Source organism: Cydia strobilella, chromosome 2 (assembly GCF_947568885.1).
Source record: "Cydia strobilella chromosome 2, ilCydStro3.1, whole genome shotgun sequence".
Taxonomy (NCBI): Eukaryota; Metazoa; Arthropoda; class Insecta; order Lepidoptera; family Tortricidae; genus Cydia; species Cydia strobilella.
The window spans coordinates 24,592,731-24,608,746 of NC_086042.1; the positions used below are offsets into that span (position 1 = coordinate 24,592,731).

At 34.0% G+C, this 16,016-nt stretch overlaps 1 protein-coding gene across 1 annotated transcript in view; it reads right to left on the minus strand.

Moving 5' to 3' along the window:
• Positions 1 to 11,516, minus strand: part of LOC134754193 (protein Wnt-4-like) — a 72,838-nt gene extending 61,322 nt beyond the window's left edge. The window contains exon 1 of the mRNA XM_063690340.1: positions 10,885 to 11,516. Coding sequence (XP_063546410.1) covers positions 10,885 to 10,949 — 65 coding nt within the window. The 5' untranslated portion in view covers positions 10,950 to 11,516. The remainder of the gene's footprint in view (positions 1 to 10,884) is intronic.
• Positions 11,517 to 16,016: the final 4,500 nt, after the last annotated feature.

Here is a 16,016-nt window from a genome sequence, read left to right on the forward strand (position 1 = left end):
GTGCAAGTTACAGAACTTAAAGTGCATTCTCAAAATTTCCGAAAATTTCTGGAAACTTTAATGAGAAAATTATCATGGTTTCCACTTAGAAAGTTCCCGTTCAGATTTGTGATTATGATTATTAGGCAATGTCCTTAACTGCTGGCGATTGTTTTTTTGCAAAAAAGGTAAATAAGGTATATAAGATATACCATAATTATAAATGCATATGTATATGGTAATGAAGATTATTTAGATTATAGACTTTAAAAAAAGGTAGGGGTCTAGTAAGGTAACCTGTTAGAGGTTATAGTGTTAAAGAAGTAGTAACTACTAACAGAAAACTGCACTGAGGATCGTAGTCTCTTTAGTCTCTTAGACTACGATCCTCAGTGCAGTTTTCTGTGATATAAAACAGAACAACGTTGCTGATAACTGATATCCTCGGACTTAAAGGTGGCTGTCGTTGTTTAGTCTAAACTGCTCTTCCCATCGCCTACCAAAGGTGCCCATCACGCTCGTTGCGTTTCCGCGTTAAACCGCAATGGACAACCTCTGCGCCAGGAACGACCCGGAGTGGGTCGGTGGGAACCTACTGGGTGGCCAAAAAGTACGTTGAGAAAAAATATTTTTTTTGGAACTAACACGTCTTTTAAATAGGTATGTAATTAGTACGTACCACGTACGTATCAATCATATTCGTGGTAACGCATCAAAAATATTCGTAAGGAAGCTGGAGCTGATTTGGCTTTTCTTTACGAGCCTTAGTACTCATCTCAAAGTTAGGCAAGCCGGTAGGAACCGAATTCTATGTACGCTCCGCCACTGATAAGTACGCTTAGGGAATAACAGACTTGCGGTACCTAGCAATAATTCTAAAGTTAAAACGATGTAAGAACCTATGGGTTTCTTATATAATTATCACATTTTTCCTTTGGGTAATGTGTAAATATCCAACTTCTGAGTAAAGTGATAACTCGACGCCGACGGTCCGTTTAGACTCAATGGCGCGTTATGGCCATCTGCGAACATTTGTCTTTGAACGTAATATACGACTGTTTACTATTTATAGATTTTGCCTTTATGTTGGAATGTAGTGCGTGTTAAATTAGCGTGAGGTTTTCGTTGAGGTTCATAAGGAGAGTCAAAGAGTTATCTTACATTCTGTGGATATCAATTAATTAGCAATTTAAAGAATTATGAGGGTTCCTCATAAAGTAAGTTCAAAATCCGTTTTTAATTTATTTTATTACTTGTTTGTTTATTTAATACATAGAAGGTATACGTAAATAGGGAGTCGATATTTATATTTGACGACATCATTTAAAAAGCTCTGACAAAATTAAGACAGTGCCATCCAGCGAGTTAAAATGCATCTAAACTCCGTTTTAACACATAGAAATAAAAAACGGGACTATAATCGGTTGGAAGCTGCGATGCTAGGATGCTACACTCAGTTACACGTATGTAAGAAACTTATGTATAACATCCTTTTACGTCAGAGCTCAGATGTTAAAATATCCAGCATAATGTAATTTTACTAAACCGAACAAATATTAAGATACTTAAGCAATTATCTAAGCAAAACACCGCCCTAACATTTGACATAAAATTCGCCACACGGTTTTCTGCGTGCAATAGTGCCTATCACGCTTACAGCCGTGGCATGTTGGTCCCCGATGGACAAGACGTCAAATTAAAAGGTGGTTAAATTAAATACTTATCATAATTTTGTAACATTTATTATAATTCGGACTTCGAAAAGCTTCGGAGAAAGTTTAGCAGAACTAAAAGTTGTAACTATGTATTATAATTGTACATGCAACACTGAGCTCTATTTTCAAAGGGCCAAAATCAAATTTCAAACTGCACATTACGGTAAGATTTGAGCATGAAAGTAAACTGAACTGAAGCGAACAATGACAATGGTCTGTCTCGTAACCTCCCAAACTAACAACCTCTTACAGAATTCACTTTATGAAATTGGTTGTAAATTTGTATGAAACGCTTCTGCGACCGTTTTGCTTTCCACCGTTGGCTTTGCGAAGGTTTGTAGATTAGCATATCAAGTAAACTAATAACTTAACTTCATACATACCTACAAAATATATACCTAATTATAATTAAATTCTAAGGTCTATAATAAATAATGCTTACGCTTAAAGATAATGGGAGTGTGCAGAAGGGAAGCCATTACGTATATGAACATTTCATGAGTGAGAAAGAGGCAAACTAAAAATGAAAAAACGTGACTACTTTTGAGCCTCATAGCGGCCGCCAGCGGCTGCGTGAATGTACTAAAACGTAACCATACAGGAATATAGAGAAGACCAGGGTGCGCATTAGCTTGGTTTTGGTTGCTTTGCTGATTCCTCCAACTTCCAATGATATTTGACAACATTCCGATTTTGATTATTGATATTTGACAGCTGACAGGCACCCTTGTACGTTGTAGATCTGTGTTAAATTCTAAGATCTTATATGTTTTACCAAGCTCGAAATTATAGAGAGAGAATGGAAAAAGATATAAAGTTTATTTAATTAATATTAAGTATTTTATCAGATCGTGATATCAAACCATCGAAATAAAACTGTAAGTACTCCCTTTAAAAGCGCCCATTACCAAACTTCAAATCCTAAATTACAAAGCGAAACATTTTGAAATTGAAATCTATTCATATGAAAAGCATGTGTTCTTATTAACTAAGATCAAAATAAAGTTAAATTCAATCAAGACTGCCTAGTTCCACAATTTTTTTTAGTTAACCTAAATTTCAAAGTAACGAATTGGTTGTAATTGTAATACAAACGGAGACCAAAACGAAAGAGAACAAGATATTTAGTCTTAGAAGAGTAAGATGTCGCTTAAGTGACATCTACGACAAACTAGAGATCGTCTTGTCGTACAAATTTTAAGTTTATGGTGAAACATACTTTGACATTGAAAAGTACTGTAGAGACGACTTGGTCTGACTTTATATCAGAGGGAGCGCCTATATAGATTAACAGAGCTTATTATTTATTTGTCTTTAGTAAAACCAATTCTATCGATGGTTATCTACTGGCTATTCAATTTGGGTGTTTAATTTATTCGCCACGGACAATGAAAGGTGTTAAACATAATTAGCATCCGAGTGAGTGATTACTTCCTCTGTGAATTAGGCGGTTGTTTTGTGAGCTAAGAACCGGTTAATGTCACACCAAATGCGTTTGTGTTGCGGTTTTACGGTGCAACGCTTTTAACAAGTGTTTTGTGTAAGTATCTAAAACTAAGAAAAAAGAAATCGTAGTAGGCCTTTTGTAACCTACAGCAAGTTCATCCATCATAACACAATCAGCATCAATAGTATTCAATAGTAGCGTATGAAACAACGCGTCAAAAGTATCTCCCACCCTCGAATACTCCTCCTCCTCCTCCTCTGAATTAAACGTTTTTTTATGTTTTTCTAAATGGAGATATATCTCGACAGTTAGCGTTCAAAAATATCTGCAACAGTTTAAATTGTTCTATATAGAGACATAACTCTTTTAGTTAAGCTATCAGAAAATGTCTGATACGCTACTTTTGACGCTGACTGTGACTAAGCTTCTTCGTGTTCTTCTTCTTCTAGAGTACGTGCGTAAAGAGAAGAGTCGTATAATGTATGGGGCCCAATACATTCCACGACTCTTCTCTTTCCGAAGACTCTATATGGATGTTTTTTTTATTGGAGGATTTTTGAAAGTACATAGATACATACTCTAGGCCGGTATTTCAAGTAATTTAAGCCACATGTGTGTTTTAAAATCAACCTACTGTTTGAAGCATCCTGTACTACTTCTAAGCAACACTAAAATCATTTTAAACTGCCATTAGTCATAAATGTTCCTGCCGACACTCACTTGATAAATGAATTCAATTAGCTGAAACCACTGAAAACAGAACTCCTAGAACTAATTCTGTCTGTATAAATACCTACACCACATTTATAAGATAGGGGGGCCAATTCTCATTCAACAATTTGTTACGGCTCTGATCTTGTTTTGATAAGACCTTGACGGTCGTCACTAGGCATTTGACGCTCACCAATAAGTGCTAGCGAGCGGACTGTAAACAGATAGAAGTACACAGGAGCAAATACCTAGGGAATCCGTGCACACTGAAGGAAGCAGTTAGCAACCTGAAGACCTTGCTAGGTTTCATGGACGAGCTGGGGTGGTTAAAATAGGCCTACCTCGTATTCAAGCAAAATAGGCACATTGGATGTCGACTTGCGGAAAATGCCCAGTAAAACTAACTAACTAACGAGATCTATTTAATAACACAACTTTCATTGCATACCTCATGCACCAATCAGCGTCAGCTATCGCCAAGGTCGTATCAAAACAAGACCAAAACCGTAACAAATTGTTAAATTAGAATTGGTCTCAGGATTACCTAGCCAACATTAATCAATCTATTTACTTATTTGTGTATTTACATAATCTACGATGTAGATTTAGTACATGGATTTGATATGAGTAAATGAATTTGAAGGTTTGAATTTCAGATTCATGTAAGCTTCCTAAATAATCCTATTGGAATTCCGAATTTAGTTTACTAAAATTCACGTTATTAATAAATTTTTGTAATATTGATATCTAAACTAAACGCAAGATAATTTACCGGTAACCAAGTAAGTATGTAGTTACTTACATAAGTTATAAATGACTAAAACATTTTTTACCACCACATATGCAAAATAAGAAAAGTTTCCATTAGCAATTTTGCATTAATTCTAAATAGTTAATGATGCGGCCAAGAAAGGAGATGTATAATTAAGTATGCAGCTAATGTCGCATAAAATCCCATACTTTATCATTCGTAGAAGTATCAAAACAGTAAACGACTTAAAAACAGTATACGTTAAAGAGCGGTAAGAAAAATTTACGACAGCTCGCGACGTAGCTACCTTAAAAATTCAGTACCTGCACAATTATAAGAGTAATTCGCCTTTCAGGCAATTTTTCGTCTTTGAATTCTTATTCCCAAGCAGAGACCAAATTCTCCTTCATATGTGGCACACACTTTAAGATTGATTGGAGTCGGACCTAGCTAAACTCTGCATGGTATTGGCAATGACGAAGTGTGGCGATTTCATCATCAATGTTAAATTTCTACGAAAATATGACGTTTATGTATAGTAACACCTCGCGATTTGTTGTTTTCAAGTCTTCGCAAAATTAGCTTAGACGGACTTTCTCTGTCAAAATATTTTTTTGTATTTGTATATGTAATAAAACAGTAGGTACGTCTATGATCCTAAGAGACCTAAGATCTTACGACCATAAACATCACGTGAAAACGAAAACATTTCCATAATTATACTGTTCATGGAGTTTCTACTGTGAATAAGGTGAAGGGACAAAATGTCGAGATAATTGCAATATGGTTTCGGATGCGTGGGAGTGCCGTAAGTACTACACGGCTTGAGAACTATGCTACATTTTTTATTGCACATTGTGTAATGTTTTTGTAGAAATGCAATTTAAATTGCATCCTTTTTGTTTAGTGGCTAATTATCTATAAACCTTTTTGGTGCTAATAGGCGTAGATGAATCTTTTATGGGTTACCTTTTATAAATTCTTGGTAATTTTAAGGCGGTTCCCTGAGCCAGAAGGCGAAAAATCTCCTTATATGATCCTGTTTTTCTAAGAGGCGTTGATATTCGTAGTAATAGTTCTTGACTATATTATCTTTAATATCATAGCTTCCGATACACGAATTATGACACTTCGCTCGATACAATTAATTCCCAAAGTAACCTCTAACTCGGACTTTTAATCCAACTTTACTCGGTTATTTATTATGTGGTACTATAAATAAAAAAAGAAGAAAAAACAATCTTAACTTAAATAATAATTTCATAGCTTTCGAATTTCGATATTGTAGGGTAACGTTTTTAAAATAAATAAAAATCGACAAAATTCGATCAAAATTGACACTTGGCGCGCATGATCTTTCCCGTTCTTTTTTGCGAAATGTGACAGAGACAGCGGCAAACCGATGGAACGGCCTTAACAGTATACCTACAACATTCAGTTAGTTATAATTAGGAATAATAAGTAAATAAAAACTACGCCCGATTTTTTTACTGCGTAAGATTAGGTGTATTTTTCCGTTGGGTATGGTTGCCTATTTGGTATCTACCTTTTTTACAATATGTGGGGTTTATTACCTACATTTTGTCAATGTAATGTCAGTTTTCAATGTGTTATAGTTATTTAGGCATAAGACTGTACGTTCATATTTACTAAAGGGGTTAACAAAGCAAAGTTATTTTGTGCCCGTAGGTACTTCTAGGCTGGGTTATAAATAAGTTTGACTGCCCGCTTACTGGCTGCTAAGAACGCAATGGACAAAAAACCTCGCTGAATAAATATAAATATTTACTGAATGCTACCTACATATAATGTATCTATTCACACTTATTTTAAATTTGGTAAATGCTAACAATCTCTGTAGCCTTACATGCTCAACCCAACACACACACACACACACACCAACTCACATACACACACACACACACACATACACACACACACACACACACATACACACACACACACACACTTTTTCTTTAATTTTTCTTTCTTTAAATTAGTTAATTTATTTAATTATTACTTCTATTAATGTCACCGAGTTTTTTACTTAACCTTTGGTTGTATATTGCGAATCCGGCTACCACGTGACAGGCATAGCCTAGTGTGGGGCCACAGGATAATATCTAATGTTATTAAGGTATTTTCTTTTAAATAAATATTCTTATTCTCTTAAATAAAATAAAAAACATATCGAGAATAAAACTATGAAAACGGATTATATCGCGTATATTGAATTTATAATACATCCCGACGTTTCGAACCCTTTACAGCGTTCGTGGTCAACGGATATAATCCGTTTTCATAGTTTTATTTCATGAGTAACTATGTATTTAAAACGCCTAGAAATATGGTGTATTTTCAGTTATTGAATACGCGCTCTGATTTTATAACTTGTTGGTTAAACCTAATTTATCTGCCAGTTGGCGTCAAAATTCCAGCCAAACCCGTACATAATTGGATCTATCTCGAATTTGCATCGAAATTGGTTTAGCCTTAGAGATCTGATAATCTGGTTTAAAGTTTAAACAGCGGTCTACGCAAGCCGAATAGAAAACTTACTTTTACAGTCAGAAAAACTATCAGATTACCATATTAGCTAAAAGCTTTGCTGACTGTACCTTTTAACGTTAAGGCACCTAGGACAGGTAAGGCCTTTTTTCATCCTATTAAGCATAAAATTTAAGTCATTTAGACCATTATCTATATATAACTATGTACTTATATACTAACATGACATGATATTTTAATCTTGACATAATTATTTATAATGTATTTTTAATTTACTGGACATAATGATTTATTGTAATTTTAATTCTAGACATAATTTGTTTTCATTATCAATTATGTGATGATAATAATTTATATTCTGATGTTTGACATGTAATATTTTAAGAATATTATGAATAAACGAGTATGAGTATGAGTATATAAACGTAAAAGTCCACTGACTGACTGACTGACTGACTCACTTAAATCAACGCTCAACCCAAACCGTTGAACCTAGAGAGCTGAATTTTTCACAATAGGTAGCTTTTATTACGTTAGTATCCACTAAGAAGGGGTTTTTCAAAATTCATACCCTAAGGTGGGGAAAAAGGGGTTGAAAGTTTGTATGGAGATCATAAACTTTTTTTGAGTGCGGGACTTGAAACTTCGTATAAAGGCATATTATTAAAATACAGGAAAAGTGATTTCAGCGTTTTTAAAAATTCATCCCCTAAATGGGTTAAAAAAGGGTTGAAAGTTTGAATCCATTACAAATACTTTGAAACTTCCTAGAAAGGCATAATAGCCGATTACAAAAAAAAGTAATATTGACGTGTTTGGAAATTCAACCCCTAAGGGGTTTAAAAAGGGGATGAAAGTTCGAAGTTCAAAGTTCATAATATAAATGTTTTTTAATTATAATAAAAAAAACAAGAAAACTCATTTCAGCGTTTTTAAAAATTCATCCCCCCAAGGTGGTGAAAAAGGGGTTGAAAGCTTGTATGGAGATCAAATATTTTTGTGAGTGTGGGAATTGAATCTTTGTATAAAGGCATATTATTAGAATACAAGAAAAGTAATTTCAGCCTTTTTAAATATTCATCCCCTAAAAGGGTTAAAAAGGGGTTGAAAGTGAATCTATTACAAATGCTTTGAAACTTCTTAGAAAGGCATTGTATAAGATTCCAAAAAAGTTATTTCAACGTTCTTAAAAATTCAACCCCTAAAAGGGTTAAAAAGGGGATGTAAGTTTATATGTGGTACAAATTTTCTTTAAACCTAGGAAATTGAAACTTGGTAAAAAGGGCATTATATTAAAATAGACGAAAACTAATTACTTACACCGTTTTTGAAAAGTTGGTATTAATAGTTTCGGGAGCAAATTTTTTTTTAAATAGTGGACTTGTAAGTCTTCTAAGAAGGTCGAGAGGAATTATATCGGGAACAATTTTTTTCAGTTAGGGTCTTGAAACTTCGTAGTTTGTGAAAGACAAATTTCATGCGTTGTATAATTTTTAACAAATGATTAACCGTCCCTACTGATATTTTTTGCTGCATAATGTTCTATATTATGCTCATGTAGAATATATAACCACCAACATACAAATCCACGCGTACGAAGTCGCGGGCAACAGCTAGTTAATACATAGTTAATCAAAAGGTTAACTTTAAAATGTTAAACAATAGGTTTAAACTAAGGTACTTACCTAAATAATTTGGGCTTGGACTGGAACTGGGTCTCTTTCAATCGAAAAGAACGCTTATTAAGGTTCCGTACCCAAAGGGTAAAAACGGGACCCTATTACTAAGACTCCTCTGTCCGCCTGTCCTTCTGTCCGTCTGTTCGTCTGTCCTTCGTCTGTCCGTCTGTCTGTTTGTCCGTCTGTCTGTCACCAGGCTGTATCTCATCAACCGTGATAGCTAGACAGTTGAAATTTTCACAGATGATGTATTTCTGTTGCCGCTATAACAACAAACACTAAAAAGTACGGAACCCTCGGTGGGCGAGTCCGACTCGCATTTGTCCGGTTTTTATTTAATAGATAACTGAATTTGGTATCCGTATTTATTTCAGATCCGCACTATTCCCAATATAAATACCTTACTAAACAATGCCGGTAGATAAAGCTACCTATTAAATGTTTAAAATAACTAGGTAGTTTACCAAATTTAAAATAAGTGTGAATAGATACATTATATGTAGGTAACATTCAGTAAATATTTATATTTAATGAAACTGTTTTAGAGAAATTTAATATTAAATAACAATTGAATGAAAAATAAACAATTTTTATCTAACATTTTACTTTATTTACATACATAATGCAAAATAACTTAAAAACCCATTTATGTCTTAATAACGTTAAACTGTCCTGTACGTCTTTTTATTATGAAGGGGAGACTTATTGCGATAACTCAAAAACGGCTGAACTGAACATGTTCGTTATAGTTTTCATTTAACTTTATAAAGTTTTATTTTTACAATTTTTTTCATAATTTTTGTACCCATGGTTCAAAAGTTAGAGGGGGTGGGGTGATTTATGTAGAGATGCCAAATTGCAGTTTTCTAGCACTAATGATCACGGAGCAAAGACTCGGACAGACAGACAGACAGACAGACTAGAAACTATAAGAGTTCCTAGTTAACTACGGAACCCTAAAAACATTCCTATGTGTTTATAACCCTTCCTCATTGAAACACTGTAATCCCTTGTGACAAATAGCCGGAAGACATAGAAATAACCAAAAGTATTCGGTTCCAAGACAAAACTTCGCAATTTAGGTAGATTGAAAATTCTGTGATTTGTTTGTTCTTGTATTGTAGCAACCTAATTGATTACAACAAATTTCGGTCTATGTATTAAAAAAAATTGGGACTAATCGTAATATTTAAAATCAGCAGATACGTCTGCGAGCGATAGGTAGGTACTATAAATTTTAAATAAATATTATAAATTTTTAAGTTTTAATTGTAAATCTTTAATAATAAGGTTTAGATATATGGAATCCGCTAAAGCTAACAGTGTGATTATTTTTAATTTTTTTATTATGTATTTTTTGTTTATAATCATCAAATTTGTATTAAAAAAAATTGTGATGATATGTTCACACTTTGTCACTTCACTGCAAATGCAATGCAGAGTTAGCTTGCTCTGACTCTAACTCGAAACCCAGTATTTTTTTATATTTTTTTCTCTTTAGTTTCAATGTATAATTGCCATTATCATCTTTATATTATATTCGATTGTTAAATACTAAGTTGAATTTATTAAAATTATTGTTATTTTACTTATTTTATTAGGTTTGGAAATTTAATAAAATAAATAATACAGAATAATAATTTTAAAAATCAAAATTATCAATTTACTTAATGCGTAACATTCCGGTTTACATAATTTCGTAATTAATTTCACCTTATTGCTCTTTTATAAAAAAAAATTTACTTGTCATCATACATAAATTACATAATCAATAAATACTACAACCACCAAATACTACTAAAAACAAATACTAACAATAAATACTATATCCATTATTGTTTTACCGCCATTCGATTTTCCACTTGCAAAAGGTAAGATAAGTATCCGTTTCTATAACTTTAAACTACGTTTATTTGTCAGATACGTATATGCAAATAATAATAATACCTCTAGTCTACGAAAAAAATGAAAACGCCTATTTTAAATTGTGAGCCGAAGAAGCCGTGAAGCAGTAAAATAAAGCGATTTATACCGTTTACAGCCAAGAGAGCGGCAATAAGAGTTTTTTACCTTTTTTATTCTAAGGCTACTTACCACCAGTTCGCCTGAGCCTGTGCTAATAATAGTTGAAAGCTCAGCACTTTCCAAAATAGCTCCATTGTGACAAACTACAATCCTCCTCAACAGTCAAACACTCACAAATCACCGCAAATGAACAAAACACTAATGAAAATTCAAAACATAACTGCAACAACACAACATAAAGCACAAAAACGATAACATAACAATGTAATCACTAAAACATTTCCAATCCTTGTAAAAAATAAAATAAAACTTTTAAAAACTTTCTGAAAAGTTCAAACCACTTTAAAATACAAAAGTAAACTTTCTTCGAAATCAGCGGCGATTAGAAAATAAAACCAGAAACAATGAGGGTTTGGTTTTCAAATTTCGAATTCGGAAATATTTTGGATAGTTGGCCAGTACGTGCGCGCCCGCGATCCGCGCGCATGGGAACACAAAACCAGACTGGCTTGCTCCAAGCGCTCGTAAGTATTCCATAGGATTCGCGTAAGGGGAAGGGTCGTATTGGAGGGCGAATGCATTGCTGCAAGCCCTTACCACGACAAACCACCGTGAAATGTCGTTGCAATCACGACTATAATGTCAAGGAATTATTTATATTCCCTCCTACACAATGGTAGGAGATAAAAAATAAATTTTATTTATGAACTCATCAATTGTAAGATTTGCGAGCTTGCGTCTGGTAAGGTAAATGCGCTAATATATGACGCGCTTGTTTACTGAATTGACTTTCTTGATCGAACGAATGGCCGTAAATGTGGTCTTTGGTGGTAACGTTGATTTAGTTTATTGCCAGTAAATATGTTGTTTATGTTAAGTCTACTCAGTATGATAGCTGAGATAAGTCTACAATGTAGAATAAGGTACAGAAGCTAGTACTACTGATACTTCAGATGCGGGTTGAGTCTTGAGTCTAAAAATACCTCTTCAAATGCTCACATTTGTATATTAATAATATGCGTTATTGCAATTACACAAGAAATCTTTTTTTTTTTATTTATAATAATTAAACCTAAGTTTCAAAAAACGTTCACTAACCGGTAATCAACGTCCATCACTATAGTTTAAAAAAATACTAATTAAAAAAACAATAAAGGGCTTGAAACCGCGGCAACAATGGGCATACCTGCGCCATTTTGTTCTGTGTTTACGATGCAGTAAAACTGTAATTGCAACGGATCAAACGCTCCGACGAGTTAAAGAAAAAAACGAGATGCCTTTAAAATTGAACCTTAAGTGCCGGTAATAAGGAAATGGTAACGGGCGTCTAATTTAAAGGTGCCGTTTTAGTCCAGTTATTTGCAAGTTTGAAACTAACTGTTGCCAATCTGCAGAATGCGTTGAATGTGATGGTTTCCTGTGCGCAGGATTTACTTAAATAAAAAGAGATGTTTTTTGGATGATCATGATCAAAACAATTTTTGTGGAAAGTATTTACCAAGGTATATTTTCAAATTTTTTTTTTCAATGTATTTACACTTCGAAAAAGTTAGAGTAGTGCGGCCACATTTTTTTCTTTACCTTCGAAACTATTATTTTCAAAAGTATTCACTTTATCAAAATACTTTTTTAATCGTCGTTAAACACGTCCATTTTTATAGATTTTCTTATTAGTTACATATGTATAATATACAGTGCCAACCATTTATTTAATGATAATTAATATCGAACGAACCATTATCATGAGCGTTTTACGTTTTGTTATCTGTCAAGCTACTTAAACACGCTCCATCCAAGGTCAAATTACTTTCCCCACTAGTGGATAAAACGCGTTTTTCCCCGCTTGTTTTGAAGGATAAAAGACAACTTTCCGAGCTAGTGAGGGGAAAAAATATATATTGATTCATCTACGAATAAATGGTAGCTTTGGATTAGAAAACAATATTTAATAATATAGTTTGTCAAAGGACTCTCTTATTTCAAACATAGACAGAGAGAATCATACTATCTTTATCTTACACTAGTACTAGCACCCAAAAGAAAAAGATGAGTATAGTTTTTTTTGTTCTTATTTACTGCCAATTTGGTTTGACCAACTATAACTGTAACCGTTTTTGTAAAGAGATTCTAATATTTAAAAAGTGGGCTTTGCTAGGCACTGGACCTCAGATACATGGGTCAAGTACCTTATTCTCTAACCAACTAACAAAGTTTTTACTTGTTACCACAATCAAACAAATTAACCAGGTCAGAAGTGTCGAATTAATCAAGGGGCTGATTCTGGTTTAACTATTTGATATAGTCTTCATTTCATTTTTATACCGCCTTGGGTGGTGTTATTATCGCGCATATATAAATGCCTTATTAGACGACTCCTGAATCTCCTTATTTCTTTTAGCCAACACCAAGCAGCTTGAGCAGCTAACTGTGACTGGTGCTCACAACCAAGGTCGTATCCTAATAAGATGAAAACTAAATCAACCTTTTAAAACAAAACCGGCATCTATGATTATTTTAAAGTTCAACAGACTGGCAAATAGCGGAATAGTGCCAATGCCAATTGGCGCGATCATCTCCAATCTAAAGAAAACTACATTTAAATTGATTTGCACCATTATTTCATTAAATGATTGTCGACTTGCTTTGCGTCATTGCGCTTTTGTTTGATAGTTACTTACTGAAAAATTTGATTGCCTTTCATATAGGTACTATTATATATTTTCTCTCGCTTGCCGCTTGATAGATAACGGTAGGAAACTGAGTAATAACGAGAAAATAATGACAACTTTTATGCAACGTATAGGTAAAAAAACCCATTAGTAAATCACTAAAGAGTTGAGCAAATGAGCTTTTCAGGTAGTTACATTTTTACAACAATAAACGAACAGAAGAAATTAAAATCCGGCTGTTTGATAAGATTTCAACGTAGCAAGTTGTTTAATGAAACTTATTATTACTAGTATATAGGTATAATATAACTAGTTGTTTTTTACTAACTTAAACTTTACCTACGTTACAACAATCTACATAAAGACAAATGATTCTGTACGAGTATATCAATAGTTTTAAATATGACTCACTGTACTGTACCCGACATTTAAAATTATGTTTTAATGTATAAAGGAATACATGAAATGAAATGATCCACACCTCAGTAATTAATCGGATCGGATACGTAAATAACGCACTAATTCAATCGCGTCCACAAAATTATTTATGTATATTTATGTATGAATACATATATTTTTTATGAAATAGGAGGCAAACGAGCAGACGGATCACCTGATGGTAAGCGATTACCGCCGCCCATGGACACCCGCAACACCAGAGTTGTAAGTGAGTTGCCGGCCTTTAAGATGGGAGTACGCTCTTTTCTTGAAGGTTTGAAGGTCGTATCGGTCCGGAAATACATGCATCTATAGGACAGTCTATACGAAATCTTTCGAAATATTATTACCTGATTGAAGTCCACGACAACCCTTCAGCGCGATTGGCACTGTTATTGCAAGTGAATTTATCGCATATAAGTTTGCAACAACAGTAGAACGTATGGAGAGGACAGAACGACGATATTGTCCCTATCGATGTCGGATACAAATGAGTAATCTATAAATGCCATAAAGAGTTTGTTAGGTTTGAGAATGTATAGACGCGGCAGAAGAAAATCTGAACTCATAATCATAACAACTCTGGATTTCCAATGACTTACCTGTTATGGCAGATTTGCTGCCATTTATGATTTCCGTAGTTTACATTCTTTCTAATCTTCTTAATAAATTGTGTCGTCAATGTTATTTTGACTTCAAGTAAATTGATGAAGTTTTTATTGTTTGTATAATTATTGTTATTACACATTTAGCAACAATTAATTGAAACTATTCAAACAAGCCTGAGCTCGATAAGGTTTCGTTTTTTAAGGGCATATCCTAACTCGATAGCGCTACAATATTGCAATGTCACCGAATTCATATAGGTTTGCCAAATTTTAAATTTAATTTAATATCAGGATCTCATTTCATAAAATCCGGAAGCCTGGTAAACTCCTCTTGTAAGAAAGATACTCATTCCCAACTTTCACAAGTGCATAAAAAGCTTATGATATGAAGCATATTATTTTTAACCAGCAAACTTTAAGTATATAAAAATTAAGAGTCAAATCTCCTATATTTTGTTTTCAGCTCTACCTTTCCCTTGCTCTACGCACGAAGTTAATACGATCCAGTTATTAGGAGAATAATAACTCGGCATATTCCGTACTCAGCCCGTTCCGGCGATATCATCTATGCTATTTTTATTTTATTCATAGAGCGCCATCTTTATTTCTTTGTTTACTCCTAAAGATCGTGTCAGTCCTCATACACATGTTGGATAAAATGGAGGTATTATGTTATTTTTCTTTACTACACGTGATGAAACCAAAATGCATAAAATACCCATGTTTTTAATACTATTATGGTGAAGAATAAGTTTATGTCCCACGTAAAAGTTGACACCATAGCTTAGGGAGTTGGGGGTGCCTGCATCTCTAGGTATGTCAATTTCGTGTTGACAACCCTTTATGATATACCAGTCGGCCCGTATTATAAAGGCGTGTAACCTTCTAATCTGTGTGTATTTTATTCTTTACAAAGATATATTCATTAGGAAGCGCATTGCTTTTATCCTAAAGGGACTACATAATATAGCTTCGTTTTCGCTTGTAAATTCTGCTATGTGATCTGTCAATTTTTAAGAAAAGAAAACAAAGTATAGTTTTCAGGGTTTCTTTTCAGTTTCCAAAACGCGAGTACATGTCGGAGATTACAAGCGCACCGATCACCGATGATAGGTTCTTCGCCGTCAACACAGTGCAATTTCGCAGCTCTTATAATCTTTACTCCCCTTTTCGTGTTAAACCTTGGAGGATATAACCAAACTTATTCTTCTTCTGCTACCATGCCCTAGCGGGCGTCGGTGGCCACCTTTGCAAAGTCTTTTCTACTCTTGGCCAGTCTTGTTAGCGTGGCCGCGTCCGTGATGTTTGTCCATTGTTTGATGTTATCGAGCCAGTTCATCCTCCTTCTTCCCCTTCCCCGTTTTCCTTCTATTTTTCCTTCTATTATAACTTTCAACAGATTATACTACACATTATACAACAGATTAACCAAACGGAGTAGCTATTAACATGTGTACCCCTCTGTCGAAACTCTATGACCAATGGT